The sequence below is a fragment of the Ciconia boyciana genome, chromosome 5 (assembly GCF_034638445.1).
Source record: "Ciconia boyciana chromosome 5, ASM3463844v1, whole genome shotgun sequence".
In the NCBI taxonomy this organism is placed as follows: Eukaryota; Metazoa; Chordata; class Aves; order Ciconiiformes; family Ciconiidae; genus Ciconia; species Ciconia boyciana.
This window is the reverse complement of record NC_132938.1, coordinates 46,038,823-46,054,874: the sequence shown is the minus strand read 5'-3', so window position 1 is coordinate 46,054,874 and position 16,052 is coordinate 46,038,823. Positions and strand designations below refer to the sequence as shown.

General features: G+C 34.4%; 1 protein-coding gene across 3 annotated transcripts in view; it reads right to left on the bottom strand.

Annotated features, from left to right (window-relative positions):
* Positions 1 to 15,678, bottom strand: part of FSTL5 (follistatin like 5) — a 311,987-nt gene extending 296,309 nt beyond the window's left edge. For all 3 annotated transcript variants that reach the window (XM_072862012.1, XM_072862015.1, XM_072862014.1), the window contains exon 1: positions 15,556 to 15,678. In XM_072862012.1, coding sequence (XP_072718113.1) covers positions 15,556 to 15,678 — 123 coding nt within the window. The remainder of the gene's footprint in view (positions 1 to 15,555) is intronic.
* Between the last annotated feature and the right edge of the window lie 374 nt (positions 15,679 to 16,052).

Here is a 16,052-nt window from a genome sequence, read left to right as displayed (position 1 = left end):
GGAATGTGTCTGCCAGGGTGGGCTAGTGATAAAGAAGAGGAGCCTTATTTCTTTCTTGCAAAACTCAGGCAAACTCTATTTTTCCATGCTGGCTGTATTTAAAAAGTAGCTGCTGAATTAATGGAATTCTGAAAATAAACAAAGTGCTAATTAGTCTAAAACATATGGTAGATTGTCCTTGATATGTGACAAAAATTAAAATAATTTCATAAACATAAACCACTAATTACAGAAACTCTGATGAAAGAGGGAGTGCAAACTTATTTGGTTGATTAACATTTTATAATGAAAATTTATCATTAGTCATATCATAAAATGTAGTTAAAATGCAGAAAGTTAGTTTTGTGTTCATTACCGTTAATGTTCATTCTGCAGTGGGGGTACTTTGTTACTATACAGTAACTTTCAAAAAAAATAATTAAAGGAATAATTGTTTTTAAAGATAATATTTCATTGAGAAAGGTACTAAGATAATTATTGCTATCATGTTGTTAAAACATGTACAAGCTATGGTAGTTGAACAACAACATATTAGATTATATTAATACAACAGCTTTCATTACAAGAAATCTGAATTATACATGTACAAAAACTTTTTATTCTGATGAAATATGTAGCATGGTCACAGCCACAGACAGCGAGTGCACATACAGCACAAGACAATTTGGTAAACTATTCTCAAAACCAATTTGATCAATGACATTATGCTGAACATTTGTGTTTCAAAACAGTTTCACAGAATCAGACTTCATCAGACTCTCAGCAACTGCAGTACAATTGCAATTTAAACTAAAAATGCATGCAAAGCAGAAGCAATAACATTGAAATTTGTAAAGCTATTCTGTTAAGTAGCAAAAGCAAGGCCTTGCTTACTACAGTAAGGAAGAACGAGCAAAAAGTGATCCATTTTCCTTTTGCTCTTGTCGGAACACTATTTACTACAGAGAGCTTTGTAATTTAATGTTTGCACCAGAATCCTTGCACTGGTATTCTGCGTACACAGCTCAGTCTTGTTAGAGATTGCCACCATTTATGGCAGCAAGTTCTGGGAAAATAATATGCCACGGGTTGTTCTTTTATCAATTAATGCATCACATGAATGTAAGATTGTGTGAAGGACACAGAAGGATGCAGAGCAAGGTGGCTAGGCAGAAATAAGGAAAAATATAAAGCTGTTGAAATTTTCAGAATTAATGACATTCCCAAGATTAAACATTACTAGATATTACAGTCTTAGAGTAAGCCTTAGAGGCCTCTGGAGAAAATTTGATGAAGTCTTGAATTCATGAACCGTTATGAAATGGACCCAACAGTATTTGGGAAGCCTAGATACAAGAGTGAAAGATTTGTTTCATTAAAAACGAAACAACAACAAAAAACCCAACCACACAGGTGAGGAACTGTGAAACTACTGATTTGTTTCTTGGTTTGCTGATTTAGATCCCTGAGGAATATGAAGAACAATCATGCCAGACCCGAGAAGGGGAGTATGAAGCAGTTGTTCCTCTTTGTGCGCAGCGAATTACAACCCCTCAAAGCAAAAGGGAAGCAGAGAAGAAATAAAGATATGCAAAAGTTCCACATCATCTTGTCTATGCCTATACACTTTTAAGGAGAACTATCTCCAGACCAGGCTTCAACAAAGCATGCACTTTCTTCTGTCCACTTTCCATCCATAGAAGTTCCACACAAAGGCTAATGCACAGTTTTTCTATTTAGGCATGCCTGACTGTGCATTAAAGCAAATCACGTAGGTGTGTTGGTAGGGCACATACTAGTCTTAAAGAAAGCCTTGGACCGTGTAAAGGTTTTGTCCTCAAGGTGAAACAATTGCTCTGGGCTAAAGTTACAGCCTAACTCGTAATGTTCTTCAGTACCAACTGCATTGAAGTAGCTTCATGCTAATGTCACAGTAACATTGTATACACCAAATAGATTTCTGGAAACCCAATTACATTCTACAAAATAATATTTCTTTTCCAAAATAGGCAGAGAGAGAAAGATTAATGCATTTTAAAAGCAACAATTCTTCTGGTAGAATCGTTCATGATACCTGTGGACACATTTCCTAAAACTGTTGCCGAGTGTAAAAAGACCTGCGTGCAGCAGGCTGCAGATAGCTCCCAAGGGAAATAAGCACCCTAGAGTTAGGCCTGTATACCCTGATTACTAATTGCACTTGAAAAGAAGCTGAGAAGTAGTTTTGATTTTTATCTTATCTTTAAATTCAAGGATTCTCATTTCGCTAAATCATTGCTTTTTAGTAGGATTGTTAAGTTTTCTATTGTCTTTTTATTTCCGATGTAAGAACTTGTCCAAGAGGAATCTTAAGGTTTCTACAGGCCCAATAAAACAGTAGGCAAAGGCCAAATATAGTCTTTCCTTCATTTTACTGAAGCAGAGAAGGGCCTGTTTTCCAAATTTTGTCTTTTTTTTAAATGGAAAAATCAAAGAAAATCTTCATGCTGACTTTAAGGATCAATTCCTCCACAGGCTGTTACCCTTCTATACTTACACTGCTTTCATTAGGACAATTGTTCTAAAACAACTAGCCACCGTTCTGAGCTGAACAGGCGTAAGGGAAAAAAAAATAATAATCAATGGAACATGCATAGAAGCTTACTCTGTGTAAATTTCTTAGGCAGCTCACTCTTACAGAAATACAACGTAACTACAGCTTCTTTAATATGACGACTTCATACTTTGCTCTTTGATGACAGACCAAATACACGTTAAATTTATCAGCAGTTTCATAGCACGTGACAGAAAAAAGTTCTACCAATTTTATATGGCTGTGCAGTGTTGCTGTTTTTATAATGCTTTAAACATTAAAACACTTAATGCACAGTTTAAATAGTGGAAGAAGTATATACTTTTGCATTGAAACGTGTACCACTACGACGAAAACAGCTTATATACTGAAGAGCGTATAAGCCAATTTATGTAGTCAAATCCAGGCTACAACTCTCCTTAGCCAAGTTGGAGCTGTGAATGCTATGTAAATGATGGCTATGCAAAAGTAGATTACTGCTATTTGTGCGTATTTTGCATTAAACTTTAAATGCTCAGACATTCAGTGTAGAATTACTTTCCCACATACGGACAGCGTAAGATGTACTTTCTTCCAGCCTACCAAGAAAGAAATGAGATAACACCGGACAGTTGATAAGGTGCTATAGATGAATATACTTAACGTATATAGTTCATAAATATATATGCTGAATATCATTAGCTTATTTTGAAATTATCTAAGGACACTCCAGATTTGAGTAGGCAAAGAAATGGGGGAGAGATCTTCAAGAGGCAATATTTTAGCATACTGAATTATCACTGGAAATTCTAAGGGACAGTATTTAATGGGTATTCTATTATCTTCCCCCTCATGTGAGCTCCTAAAACTCCAGGTACCCTCACAATTACTAAAAAGTATTATATTTCCTGACAATATAGTGTTATTTTTTTCCCCAAAAAAACCCTAGTACAGATGGATCTTAGCTGCACAATTCCCATTGACATTAATGGGAGTAATTTGCCTAAAACCCCTATTCATTTTTGGGTTTTGTTTTTTTTTTTTTTTAATTTCAGAGATGGTTTTTAAGTGTAATTTTCTAAAGTGTAATTTTCTAAAAACCACATAATGTGCATTGCATTTTATTGTTCAGCCTGTCTGAGGCTCATTCAGATCTTATCTTTCCTCTTTGCAAATTTTTGTCTAGATAAAAGAAAATCTGCAGGAAGAATGACAGAGAGTATAGACACGAGAGCATCAACATCAATTACCTTCTTACAATCCAGGAATGCAAGTAATATTTAGTCTGTGTTAGGACATAATTATGGGTAAAATTGTAGAATATCTACCAGTATTGATTAAAACCAATATGCTGAGAAATTTCTAGGAATAATATTTTGTTTCTACCATTCATCTTACAAAGGCAGATAAGGTAGTGTTGCAAAGGAAAAGAGAAGTTCATGATATGAATATTAATCAGTTGCACCTGCCCTTTTGTAAAGTGTTCAACTATATATTTGAGGAATACATTCATTTTAACCAGAGATTTGATGAAAGGTTATACCGTATTACCCATCGTGTTACATTTAGGAAACTAGAAAGTAAAATTAAGATGATATTTTTTTCTATTGAATCTTAGAAAGTTCAAGATTAGCTCAGTATTTGATTGTTGAATTTCAACTAACTTTTCAAAATGAATCATGAAGTACAGCTATATGCACTACAGATATACCAACAATTGGCTACAGTCTCCCTACTGTGAAGCAGGCCCTGTATTGTAAAGCTTTTAGTTGTTTTCTCTTGGAGTTCATGTTGGAAGCAAGTGGCTTTAAAAAAAAAAGCCTGCAGAGAGCTGAAATAACAATTCAGTAAATATCTGAAGTTCTAATCTAAATGATAATAGTGTATTTTTTAATTATAGTTCCTTCTTTATATACAAAAAAAAGACATCTATTTTTCTTCCCTGCCCTAGACTGATACTAGTAGACACAGCTAAAATAGGGTTTGTTTTTAATAGTAAACTATGAATAATGTCTTGCAAACATTTCCTTGTACCAAACCAAAGACTTTCATAGCATTCTATCTAGTCATGGAGTAGGTATCAGGAAGCAGTCATTGGAAGGAGGACACATGTATTCAAATGATAAACTCTGTTCTTCACTGATTGTTAATAATAAACCATCAAGGGAAATGATTTGAAAATATTAAGGTATAGAAAGTATTTGAAAACTCAGTAATTTTTTTGAAAGGCATGCTTTACTCATGCCCCAGTTACAGGAGGAATGAAGGAATACAGAAATAAATAGGAGACCTTTATACAGAAAGTCAGACTGGCTCATGCAATGGTTTCTCAGACCTTTAAAAAAAAGCCCCACAAACTATCAATTGCAATGGGATTGGTCTTTCACAATTTTTAGGATCAGCTTATTGTAATACAGTAGTTACTACTAATTTTCACATCCTTTTTTATCCAGTAGAATTGTTACATCAAATGATTTAACACCAAATAATGTTAGATATACCAACAAAGTTGAATAAATTCTGTTAAGATAATGTAATATTAATTCTGTATTACTTGCATTGATGTATGAGTGTAATCCTCAGGTAAGAATAACAGAAATTATTAGCATTTCCATGGACCACTCTAGAGAATGGAAGATTGTGCTGATGCCTCAGAAGCGTGATAGACCTTACTTCTCCTTAGAAATTACACTTGAATTATAGGCTGTTTATTCCATGTTACATATGCAGAGTTATAGGCTATACATTAAAAAATGACTGATAATTTTTGTTTGGTTTGTTTTCATGGAAAGAGGGGGCATAGAAGGAATAAGCTTGTTAGATTTTTCTTATTTCAAATTAATATTTTGTTACAATGCATTGAGTAGGGGAATTCAACTGCAAAAAGTTATTTGATAGAATTAACAATGAACATTAAGCAGATGTTATTAATATCACGCAATGTTAAAGAAATATTTATTGCTATTAAATGAAAACTTAAAAACGCCAAAGAGCTAAAAAGACATGTCAAGTGAAACAATAATCTCTTGCTTATCTCTTGGATCACTTTCAACAAAGTCAAATAGTAACATTTTTTTATTATTAAAATTTGGGAGATCTTTGTTTCAACTTTTATGTTTTAGGCTTTAACCATCCATGTTCTTAAAAGCATTTAAGCATAGTCGTATCAATGCATAACAATCAAAACAGACATAATTAAGACATCTTTTAATTAAGCTGTTATTAGACTTTCCATTTGCTTTGTGCATTAGGCCTGAGCAGAGCTACCAAAGCCATTAACATTTTCAATGGGCATCTTAAAGTTTAGCCCCAGTATTTGAAAGGCAAATAAAACCAGTGTTTTGGAGGGGTTTTTTTGCAGGTTGTTTTATTTTGCTTGGTTGGGGTTATTTTTGTTGTTGTTGCTGCTGCTGCTGTTTGGTTTTATTTATTTATGTATTTATGGAAAATAAATCTGAAACTGAAAGACAGCCCATTCCCGTAGCTTTTAGTTGAAGGGATTTGAGCATACTGATGGATGTAGTATTCTTGTCTAGCAAGATTTACCACGGGATCAGTTATCAGAAACAAACAGAATGCCCTGAGCTGGACTACTTATATGAACCCACCAGCAAATATGAAAGAGGAAGACTACAAATAAGATGTCATAACAACCTATGCATTTAACCTATGCAGAGTCACCCTACCCAGAACTGAAGGCATTTTAAGGTAAGCGTAAGACTATTTCAGTAACAAAGGTCCACAAGGTAAGAGGACAGAAGTCCATGAGACTTTCTTACTGATATTTTGCTTTATAAACAATGGAAATAAAGTCACCGACTAAGTTTTCCAGTTACAAAACTCTCAAAAGGAAATGCTGCTGAAGAAATCTAAATAAAATATACCTAAACCTAATATACATAAACACAGATCTGTGTTTCTTACCATGGCTCCTTTGCAAAGCTTTCAAATGAAAAAATTTAAGCAGATCAGGAAAATAAATGCTAGAGAAATAACTTACATATTGTAGTAGCAAATACTTTTACTGAAAGACAACAAAAGTTATGGTTCACACGAAGTACAGATGGGTTGTTTAACCTGACATCTTGGTAACGTGAGATCAGGAGAACTGATGTTGTAAAAGCAAGAAAAAGGTATAGTAGCATTTAATCAAATATGGTTTTATCCAAAATATATCAGATTTGTGCTCCCACTGCACATCACATTCTCAGTAAAATTATCACAGTTCAAAATTACTACTGAAAAAATAACTAGGACAAATTAATCAATGAAGAAGAAAGATTTAAAACGAGTGAGATATTTTCCTAGTGTTAAACAAAGATAATTTTTTCTGAACATGTTTTTCTAGCACACAAAGTATAGGACTGAAAGTCTTAAGGATGTTGTAAAATACAGATATTGAAAAGAGACAAGGATATAAGACCTAATATTTAGTCAATCTAGTTAGAGCCAAATTAAAAGAAGTCTAATTGTACACAAATACTGTACTTTAATTTTATACTCAAGACCAATGTAATAGTTTTCTTACAAAACATTATTGCAATATTTTAATGCTGCATTTACTCAGTTGGGAATATATTACTCTATAGATGCACAGTATCCTGGTGTTTAAAACAAATGTTTAAAGGACATAATTATTTTCATTTAAAAACAGAATTTAAATAGCTAATTAGAATCAGGTGAAAAATGAACGGTAAACTAAGTGGATCATTATTTAGTTAAAAAAATGAGGCTGGGGTACATCCCAGTTTGTCTGCACACCAATAAAGTTATTATACACCGTGTTCATTATTTAACAATATTTGTATATTGATTTTTGCATATTTTTTAACATTATAAGCACTGTGTATGCTACAGGACATGACTTTCATTTTAACAAACCAAGATAATAAAGGTTCATAAACATAACAAAAGTCTACATCTTCCAGGTAATGAAAATAAGCATTAAATCCTTGAGAAAAATGACTGGGGGAAAAAACAGTGGAAAAGAATAAAATAACACATTTGGCTGATAGAAAAATAAATTAAAAGAGACTGAATTATATAAAGAGTAGTCTTGAGGACCTGAAGACTAAGAGACAGCAAGGAAGGCATGGAAAAGAGACAGATCTCATAAACTTATGTAGCAACATGCACTTCAAGTATCTGGCCTCTTTCTTGATCTTAGAAATCCCAACTGCACAAATTTGAGCAGGAGCAAAGCATCCCAAGTAATATATAAACCAAATCTCTTCAGGCTTTGTTTTGCTACTACTATGAGTGCAATTTGTGATGATGATTCGCCATTGTAATAGAATATGAAAAAATATACTCATCAAGAATCTGAAATGATAGCCGATCTAGATTGTGTTTGCATCAACTCCCAAAAACCATTGTCTTATCTATTCAGAGGCCAACTGGAAATCCTCTTCCTAGAAAGCAATGTGAGAAGGCCAAGCTGACTACTGCAGAAGATAATTACACTGCCTCCATATACCACTACTTTATTTTGTATTCTTTGTTGCCAAGCTGACACATGAAATTAAAAAAGGCAATGTTAATCAAAAGCTAGATAATACATGTGGATCTCATAATCCCTTAAAATAATTGGGTGAGATAAATCTTTTCCACAGCGGTGGTTTTCAGTAACAGGAACACAAAAGATAGGTACAGCAAGAGGTTCAGTGCAATGGTAAAGATGCACCTTTTCTCCCTCGCTAGCCCCATAGACTTCTTGACTAAAAGTTTATAGCTAGATGTTGCTAATGAGTTAGCAATGGAAGCATCAGCAGGCAGTTTGAAAGAAAAACTTCGTTCTTGCCTTAATTTCAGACTTTGACATCCCTTTTTTCCCCTCCACAATGAATTACTAGTTGGAAGAAAGACTATAGAAAAAACTTTACAGAGAGATTTTACAGGCAACTTTCCTAAGACTTTTTCAAAGAAAGCTTTGAGCATGTAGTGAGGGAGAGTAAAAATAACATGTTTAATTGATATCAGCTTATTAATATACAATGATTGTAATGGGACTTAAAAAAATTAGCCATGCCTTTTGAATGGTATTGCCCACAGGAAAAAGCAGATTAGAATGCAGAACATACTCCCTCTCCCTGAGAAAAAGCAAAATAAAATAAAAAAAAGTTTCATAAGACTTCTTGACTACAGTTAGACAAATGATTGGGACGGGGGGAAGAAAAAGCAAGTCTTGTTACTTAAATGAAATCCTGGAATTTGCATAGGACATAGATACTGTGTTCACGGAGCCTCAGAAGGAAGGGAATTCTCTTGTTACCTTAGAGCTGAGAGCAGCATTGACATGCTCAGGAAAAGCTCTGTTCTTAGTCCTCAGAATTCACTGCTGCATCTTACTGCAATGGATTTTTTTTATCCTCTCTCTCTAGGACAGAGGATTTTAGAGGATCAAATTTTATGACTTCTCAGGTCCTGCAGGCAAACAGACTTTCCAGATAAACACTGTGAACTATAAACCTCAGGTTGTTTGGAGACCAGACCACACAAGGAAAGCTCAGGCTATTTTTGAATCCTGAAGTTCTACTTTCTGTCCATTTCTTTCTTGGCTATGGTACCGTAAATGAACATAAAATCATAGAACACTCAGCCTGTCTGTATTTTACAGGTGTTTCATTATAACACAGAATGTGCTATTAGGTGAGGGAGAACATTTTATGACCTTTGGGAAAAACCTAACTGCAGAACATGTATTCTATACTTCGTGCTTATACATTCAAATTTGTCTTTAATAAACTGGGAGAACATGCTTATACCACTGTATGCTTTTTCTTGCTTTGTCTCATTCAGCCAAAGTCATTATTTCCTGAACACCTCTAAACCAGACCTAATTCTAATCCAACATAAATACCTCTAAACTGACTTAATCCTGAAGCCTAATTGTTGGGGGGGCACAGCTGGGACAGCTGACCCCAACTGACCAAAGGGCTATTCCATATCATATGACGACATGCTCAGCATATAAACTAGGGGAAAAGCTGGCCGGGGGTCTGCTGCTTGGGAACTGGCTGGGCATTGGTCAGCAGGTGGTGAGCAATTGCACTGTGCCTCACTTGTTTTGTATATTCTTTTATCATTATTATTATTATTATTTTCCCATCCTTTTCTGTCCTATTAATTTGTCTTTATCTCAATCCACGAGTTTTACCTTTTTTTTTTATTCTCTCCCCCATCCCATGTGGGGGGAGTGAGCGAATGGCTGTGTGGTGTTTAGCTGCCTGCAGGTTAAACCACAACACTCCATAAGATCAGAGTTGGGCCTAAGTAAAAGGTATCCAGGTGACGATGACTAAATTAGCAATCTTCACTGATTGTCCCTTGAGACTAAAAACAAACAACTCCCTACCCATAATGATATCATTCACTGTTGTTAATATTATTAACAATGAGGCACTGTTGTTAATACTATTCCCCACTATACCATGTGAATCACCTGGCTTGCAGAGGAGGGTTGTGTGTGCATGTGTTAGATATGCAGACTTGGCATGCTCTGGAATATACATATGAATGTACAGACTGTATTCCATAGCCAGTGTTCTGTTGGCTGCCGCCTTCCTGTTTATACCTGGAAATCTCAGGGCATACACTTTTTCACTGAAGACATTGCACAAACATTGCTCTCTGTCAGAGCTATGCAAATTACAAGAAGAAAATTCATTAGGATGCTAGAAATACTTCCTAATGATTTCAAGTGGGAACCTAGGTATTAACAAATTGCTTACAATACTTCAGCAGCAATGCAAGAAGACTCCCAAATGGAAAGTCCTTTACAAACTTTCCCAGTGTTTTGACAAATGAAGAACCAAGGAAGAAGACTCCCAAATGGAAAGTCCCTTACAAACTTTTCCAGTGCTTTGACAAATGAAGAACCAAGGATTAACTGGCATAACAAGAAATTCACATGCTATTCAGACATAGCCTAATATTTTTCAGCATAACCATGTCAGTGTAAGCCATGGCAGTTTAACAAGGGAAGGGGACTGAAAATAAAATTTTCAGGAGTGCTTTGTAATATTCTTTGTCCATTCTAGTTCAAACCAACTCATCTCCTCCTGACTTTGACTATTTCATATATGAAGATCAAATGTTTGACTGCATTGTTTGTGGCCATTATAATGGCCATAATAATAAACATTATTGTAATTATAGTTTGGGCCATAATTATAATTTAGGTGTGAACTGCTGCAAGTTCTTAGACCAATATTTTATAAATTATTGAGATTTTCTGTTTAGAAAATGTCCAGAAAAATAAACCTAATACTTGAAAGTCAGCAGCTCATCTTATGTACTGGATATTAAAAATTCCACTGTAATACTAGAGCAGTTTCAACTAATGTATAATAAAATTAGAAAACCATTCAAAGTAGAAACTTTTCATTAGTACAGCATATGATAAATTAGAAAGTCTGCTGAAGAACAGTCTGTTAATTCCTACAGATCAAGTTAAACATACAAAAATACTTTTCTACACAGTAAGAAATTGCTGCATATTTAAAGGATATAAAGAGCAAATTTGGGAAATGAGCAATATCCACAGCACTAGATCTAACTTTTGATTAGTGTTAAAACATGGCAACTTCACATATCGTCAGACTGCTCTGACAGTAGCCAAGGAAACATTGCAGTCCAGACTCAGAAGTTAGTTATCTATATACTTAAAGCATATTTTACTATAATTTTCTGCACAGTTTTAACAAAAAAAATGTAACATTGGAGACTGAAAAATAGTGGTTTCAATTGCCAGTGAAAATGCTGGTTTCTTAAAGGCAGCGCAATTATCTTCTAAGGAAAAACTGGATGCAGGCTCTCACACATTGCAGAAGTGAAAATTTCTATCAATAATACCAATTCTCACAGTTATTTCCACCACTGAAGAAGGACAGGAGTTCCATAAAACTGTGGCATAAGAATTAAATCAGCTATACTTTCTATTCTATCTAAAGTAGCATGAGATATGTCCATATAATTGTTAAAGTATCTGTCCTCATATTTAATCTATTCTAAATACATATAATTGTTAAAGTATCTGTCCTCATATTTAATCTATTCTAAATAATCTAACCCCCCCCCCCAAAAAAAAAAAAAATCTATGGAAACCAAGAATACAGACAATGCCATCAGTGGGGGAGGATAATGATATATTTGAATATTCTGTTACTGGAAAAATGTATGTTCATAGTCTTTTTTTGAATGCAACATAGATACACACAGAAATCTGAAAACTCATCAAGGCAATCTCTTAACTGGAAGGTTCTCTCATCTCTAAACTGGAGCTTTAGGTAATTTTTTAGAGCTCCCTAAAGAGCCAGGTGACTTACCTGGCAAAACATGCTGGGACTTCCTAGTGATCTACCTGCATGGCTGGCTTTGCTCTGCAAACCAAGATGTGAGGAACCACACAGCTCTGAACCTCATCCCAATGTGGAGTTACCAAACAACCAAATTACATACCTCCTGGGCCCGAAATTAATAAAAAGCTACAGGCTAAATAGCCTTGTGTGAGAACAGTGGGGTGAAGATGTGGATAAATGATGTATAAAACAGTTAATAAAACCTGATATGTTTTATTGACCTGATATGTCCTCTGAAACAGATTGAACATTTCAACTGTCTCAAGTTATGCAAGTTGGATTATTTGTGGCAGGTAAATGATAAGTATCATTCAAGAGAGGTGGCTTCATTAACTATTGAAGATGTAGAGGATTTTTGGAAGTTTGGGGGGAAGCTAAGGGACAGTACTAAGATAGATAATATCAATGTTTTCCTAAGTAAAATTATTTCAAAAGGTTTTGAACTATGAACCAAATTTGTGCTACAAATATTTGTTATTAAAACATGAAGAACTTCGCAATTTAGTTCATCACACATTTTACTATCAACCTATTAAAGCAGTGGATTAAGGAATATTGTCCCTTTTTCCCTATCATGTCATTTAGATTTTCTAAAAACATTTTGTAAATTCTTTTTAAAATATTTTGCAAAAATGTTTTAAAAATATTTTGTAAAAGATTTTATAAAATGTTTTTCTAAAAAGTTTTTTCTAAAAATCTCTTTAAACCTTTTTAAGTTTCATCAGTAAAATCCCACAACTATTAGGCTTGACTATATAAATTGAAAAAAATATATAAATTAATTGTATTTTATTATATGTAATTATTAATTATGTATTATAATGAATCACAGAATCACAGAATGGTTGAGGTTGGAAGGGACCTCTGGAGGTCACCTTGTCCAACCTCCCTGCTCGAGCATTGTCACCTACAGCATGTTCCCCAGGACCATGTCCAGATGGCTTTTGAATATCTCCAAGGATGGCGACTCCACTACCTCTCCACAATCTGTCCAGTGCTCAGTCACCTTCACAGTAAAAAAAATGTTTTCTTATGCCTAAATTTTTTCCCTATTTGTAAAGTCTTTTCCTTATGCACATTTTTCTTATGCGTTCAGACTATCATGCATTCAGACTAAATGCCTACTTGTAATTTCTGCACATGAGGAGCTGAATTTGTTCATAATCCCTTTTAAAACAAGAAAACCTTTATGATATGAATGCCTGTTCTCAACATGAACACAATTATTTTTTCAAGATAATACCTAAGTACCAACAGGACTGTTTTTCCCTGCAGTCTGACATTTGGAGTTGCTCTGGTTGTTCTACAATCAAAGTCAGATAAATTCCCCTTTGTGAGAGCAAGAGTGATTATTCTTTTTTTTTAAAAAAAAAAATCTTTGCGCTCATAAACTTGCATACATATTGCTTGATCAAAGCGAATATGACTCTGCTGATATTCATTATCATCTGCTGTTTGTAGTAAGTATTCCACTTGCATAACGTAATCTAAGCACTTGATATATTAAGTGTCAGATTGAAGCAGAAAGTATCCTTTACCATATTACTTACATGTTTTGACTATGTGTATCTGTGCCAGAACTGGTTTTAAAAATTGACTTTAGAAAAGTTTTGCATTCCTTTTTTTTTTTTTTTTATACTAACACTTATCCATAATGCCAAAAGCTGAAGTATACTAAACCATTTTTTTTTCATCTAGACATATTGCCTAGGAAAAAACCCCACCATATTTTCTTTGCTTTTCAGAATAAATTTTTATGCCATGTTTTCATTATTCTTTTTCCTTTTTCTTTATATTTTTTTCTAGCATTCATTTTCTTTCTCTTTAAGCTGTATCTTATTTTAAAAATACAAAATCTCTTTACAGGATACACTATTTGCTTCTGTTCTGTATGTATGTATATTTTTATATATGTTTTTCAAAAATATATAAGGAATGAAAAATAGAGGAAAAGTCTCTCTACCTTTCATGTATATATATGTGTATGTGGACACATGCATATGTGTGTGTGTGTGATCCCCCAATATTAAACCTGAAATGTTTATGACAGCGTGTTCCAAGTACTATACAAGTTATAAAAGGTTTAGAAGTATTATTAAGGCATAGCAACATATTATTAGTTCGACATTCAATCTGATATTAATGTCAGAGACCATCTAAAATTTCAGAAATGGTGTTCACCTCATGTCCTGCCTTTGATTCTTCTCACATTCTTCATGATTTTGTTTTGAGGGTTTTTTTGTACATGTGATTTCTCTCTCACATGGTTCATTCCACAGATACACTACTAGTCTCTCATTCCTTCTATATTTCAGAGTATTTTTCTTGTGCTGTTATGTTGTATTTTGTTTAAAGCTGACAAATAGAAGTAAACTGATGAGACAAAGTTTCTGATTTTGCAAAATACTCAGTGTGAACACCTGCGTGCTTATACAGTTACGTATTTACTTGACTGGGGACTGATGCATTCTTTATTCTGATTGAGAAACATTCCCTAGAGGATGCACAATTTTATAATTAATTTTAGATTTTAATATTTTATTTTCCATCTTTTAGAAACTTTCTATATTTAACATACATAGTATACAATAATCAGCTAATAAACAAATATTTTACTCGTTTGAGCAGAACTCAGTTATCAGTTCCTCCTTCTTATATGCTGAGAAAGAATCACATGATATTGGATAATTTTTTTTGAACTGAGGACCAAGAGGAAATAGCTTTCATATTTTATAAAAAGTATTGAGAAATTAAACTAGCCAGATCTTGAAACATTATCAGAAACTAACCTTTAGAGTTTCTGGCTATAATTCAGACTTTCTAGATTAAGCACCCAGATTCAGAAGAAGGGGGAAAATAAGTTTTTTTTATCTTTGTTGGTCTGATTGTAGGCCTTAGGGCTCCTCAGACATTGATCCCATGACTACCACACCAAGAAGAATGTATGAAGTTGATCAGATCTATGCTAGCTTCAGACAGCCCATGGAGATATTACAGCTCTGTTCCTTTTTTTACAGAACCACCACAGCAGTCTCCCTTCTAGCTACCAGAAGAACAGGATTTGTTAACTGAGAACTGTTTTGGAAGTCATGGATTCATGACAAAGGTGTGACAGGTGGGCAAAATTTGAATGGCATATAGTGCCTGAAGCTGGGAAACCCAGTATCTCAGGAAACATCTGCATTATGCCATGGTTCAAGACTTCTAAATTCAGTGAGCACTGTGAACATCTACCTTGTGCAGACAAGTTTTTGTTGATCAGTGAACTTCAACACCATGCTGCTTTGGCAGGCAGTTCTTCTGGTTGCTGCTTGGTCTGAAATCCAGTGAATACTGGGACAAGTTGTTGCCTTAAGCAGATGCTGACAGTTGCTTTAAGAGACGACCTCTCCTGGCTCTCTCTCTAAATTTCTGTTGATATACATAATCTCTAGTTTGTGAAACTAGAGCAGAGCTTAGCTGACTATCTTTGAAAGATTTCTGGTCTTTCAAATCAAAACAGCTCCTGTTTATTTGTCAAATCAAGTCTGTATTTTTGCAGGTGTTGTTACTGAAAAAGTTAATTTCTGAACATTACTCCAAAAAACACAAACAAGACAAGGCTGGCGTGTAATTTATCCCTTGATCATGGAAGGAAAGCCAGAAGTGCTAGAGAATATTCTGTACCTTGTGGCGTAATCTCACTAGGGGCTGATAGGGCCTAAAGTCGTATCCTTCCTTGGCTGGCCACCCGTCTGCTCCCAGCAAAATGCATCCAAGAAGTGAAACAGCTGACCACCACATAAACATCTTTACAGGTCTGTTCCTGTCAAAATAAAATGTAAAAGTTCAGTGACAGACTGCAGTATTACTTTGGCACAAGTCACATAATAAAAGTTGACAACACTGATATTCCATTTGTGGACTTGAATAAATGTAGTAGAAATAGGGTAATCCATCTGGCACAACAGCAACAAGAAAAAGAAAAAAAGGTAGTAGTATTTGGGACCACAATATCAATTTGTTTGTGCTGAACTCAACATTTTCTTATCCCTATTCAATACTTGTACAAGAGGTTCACTGGGGAAACAATGAGGAAAAGCCTCAGAAAAGATAGGACATAATAGAAAAGCAATGGTGAAAAATTCAACGGTGTTTTTCTCAAATGAAGGAAAAAAGATGAT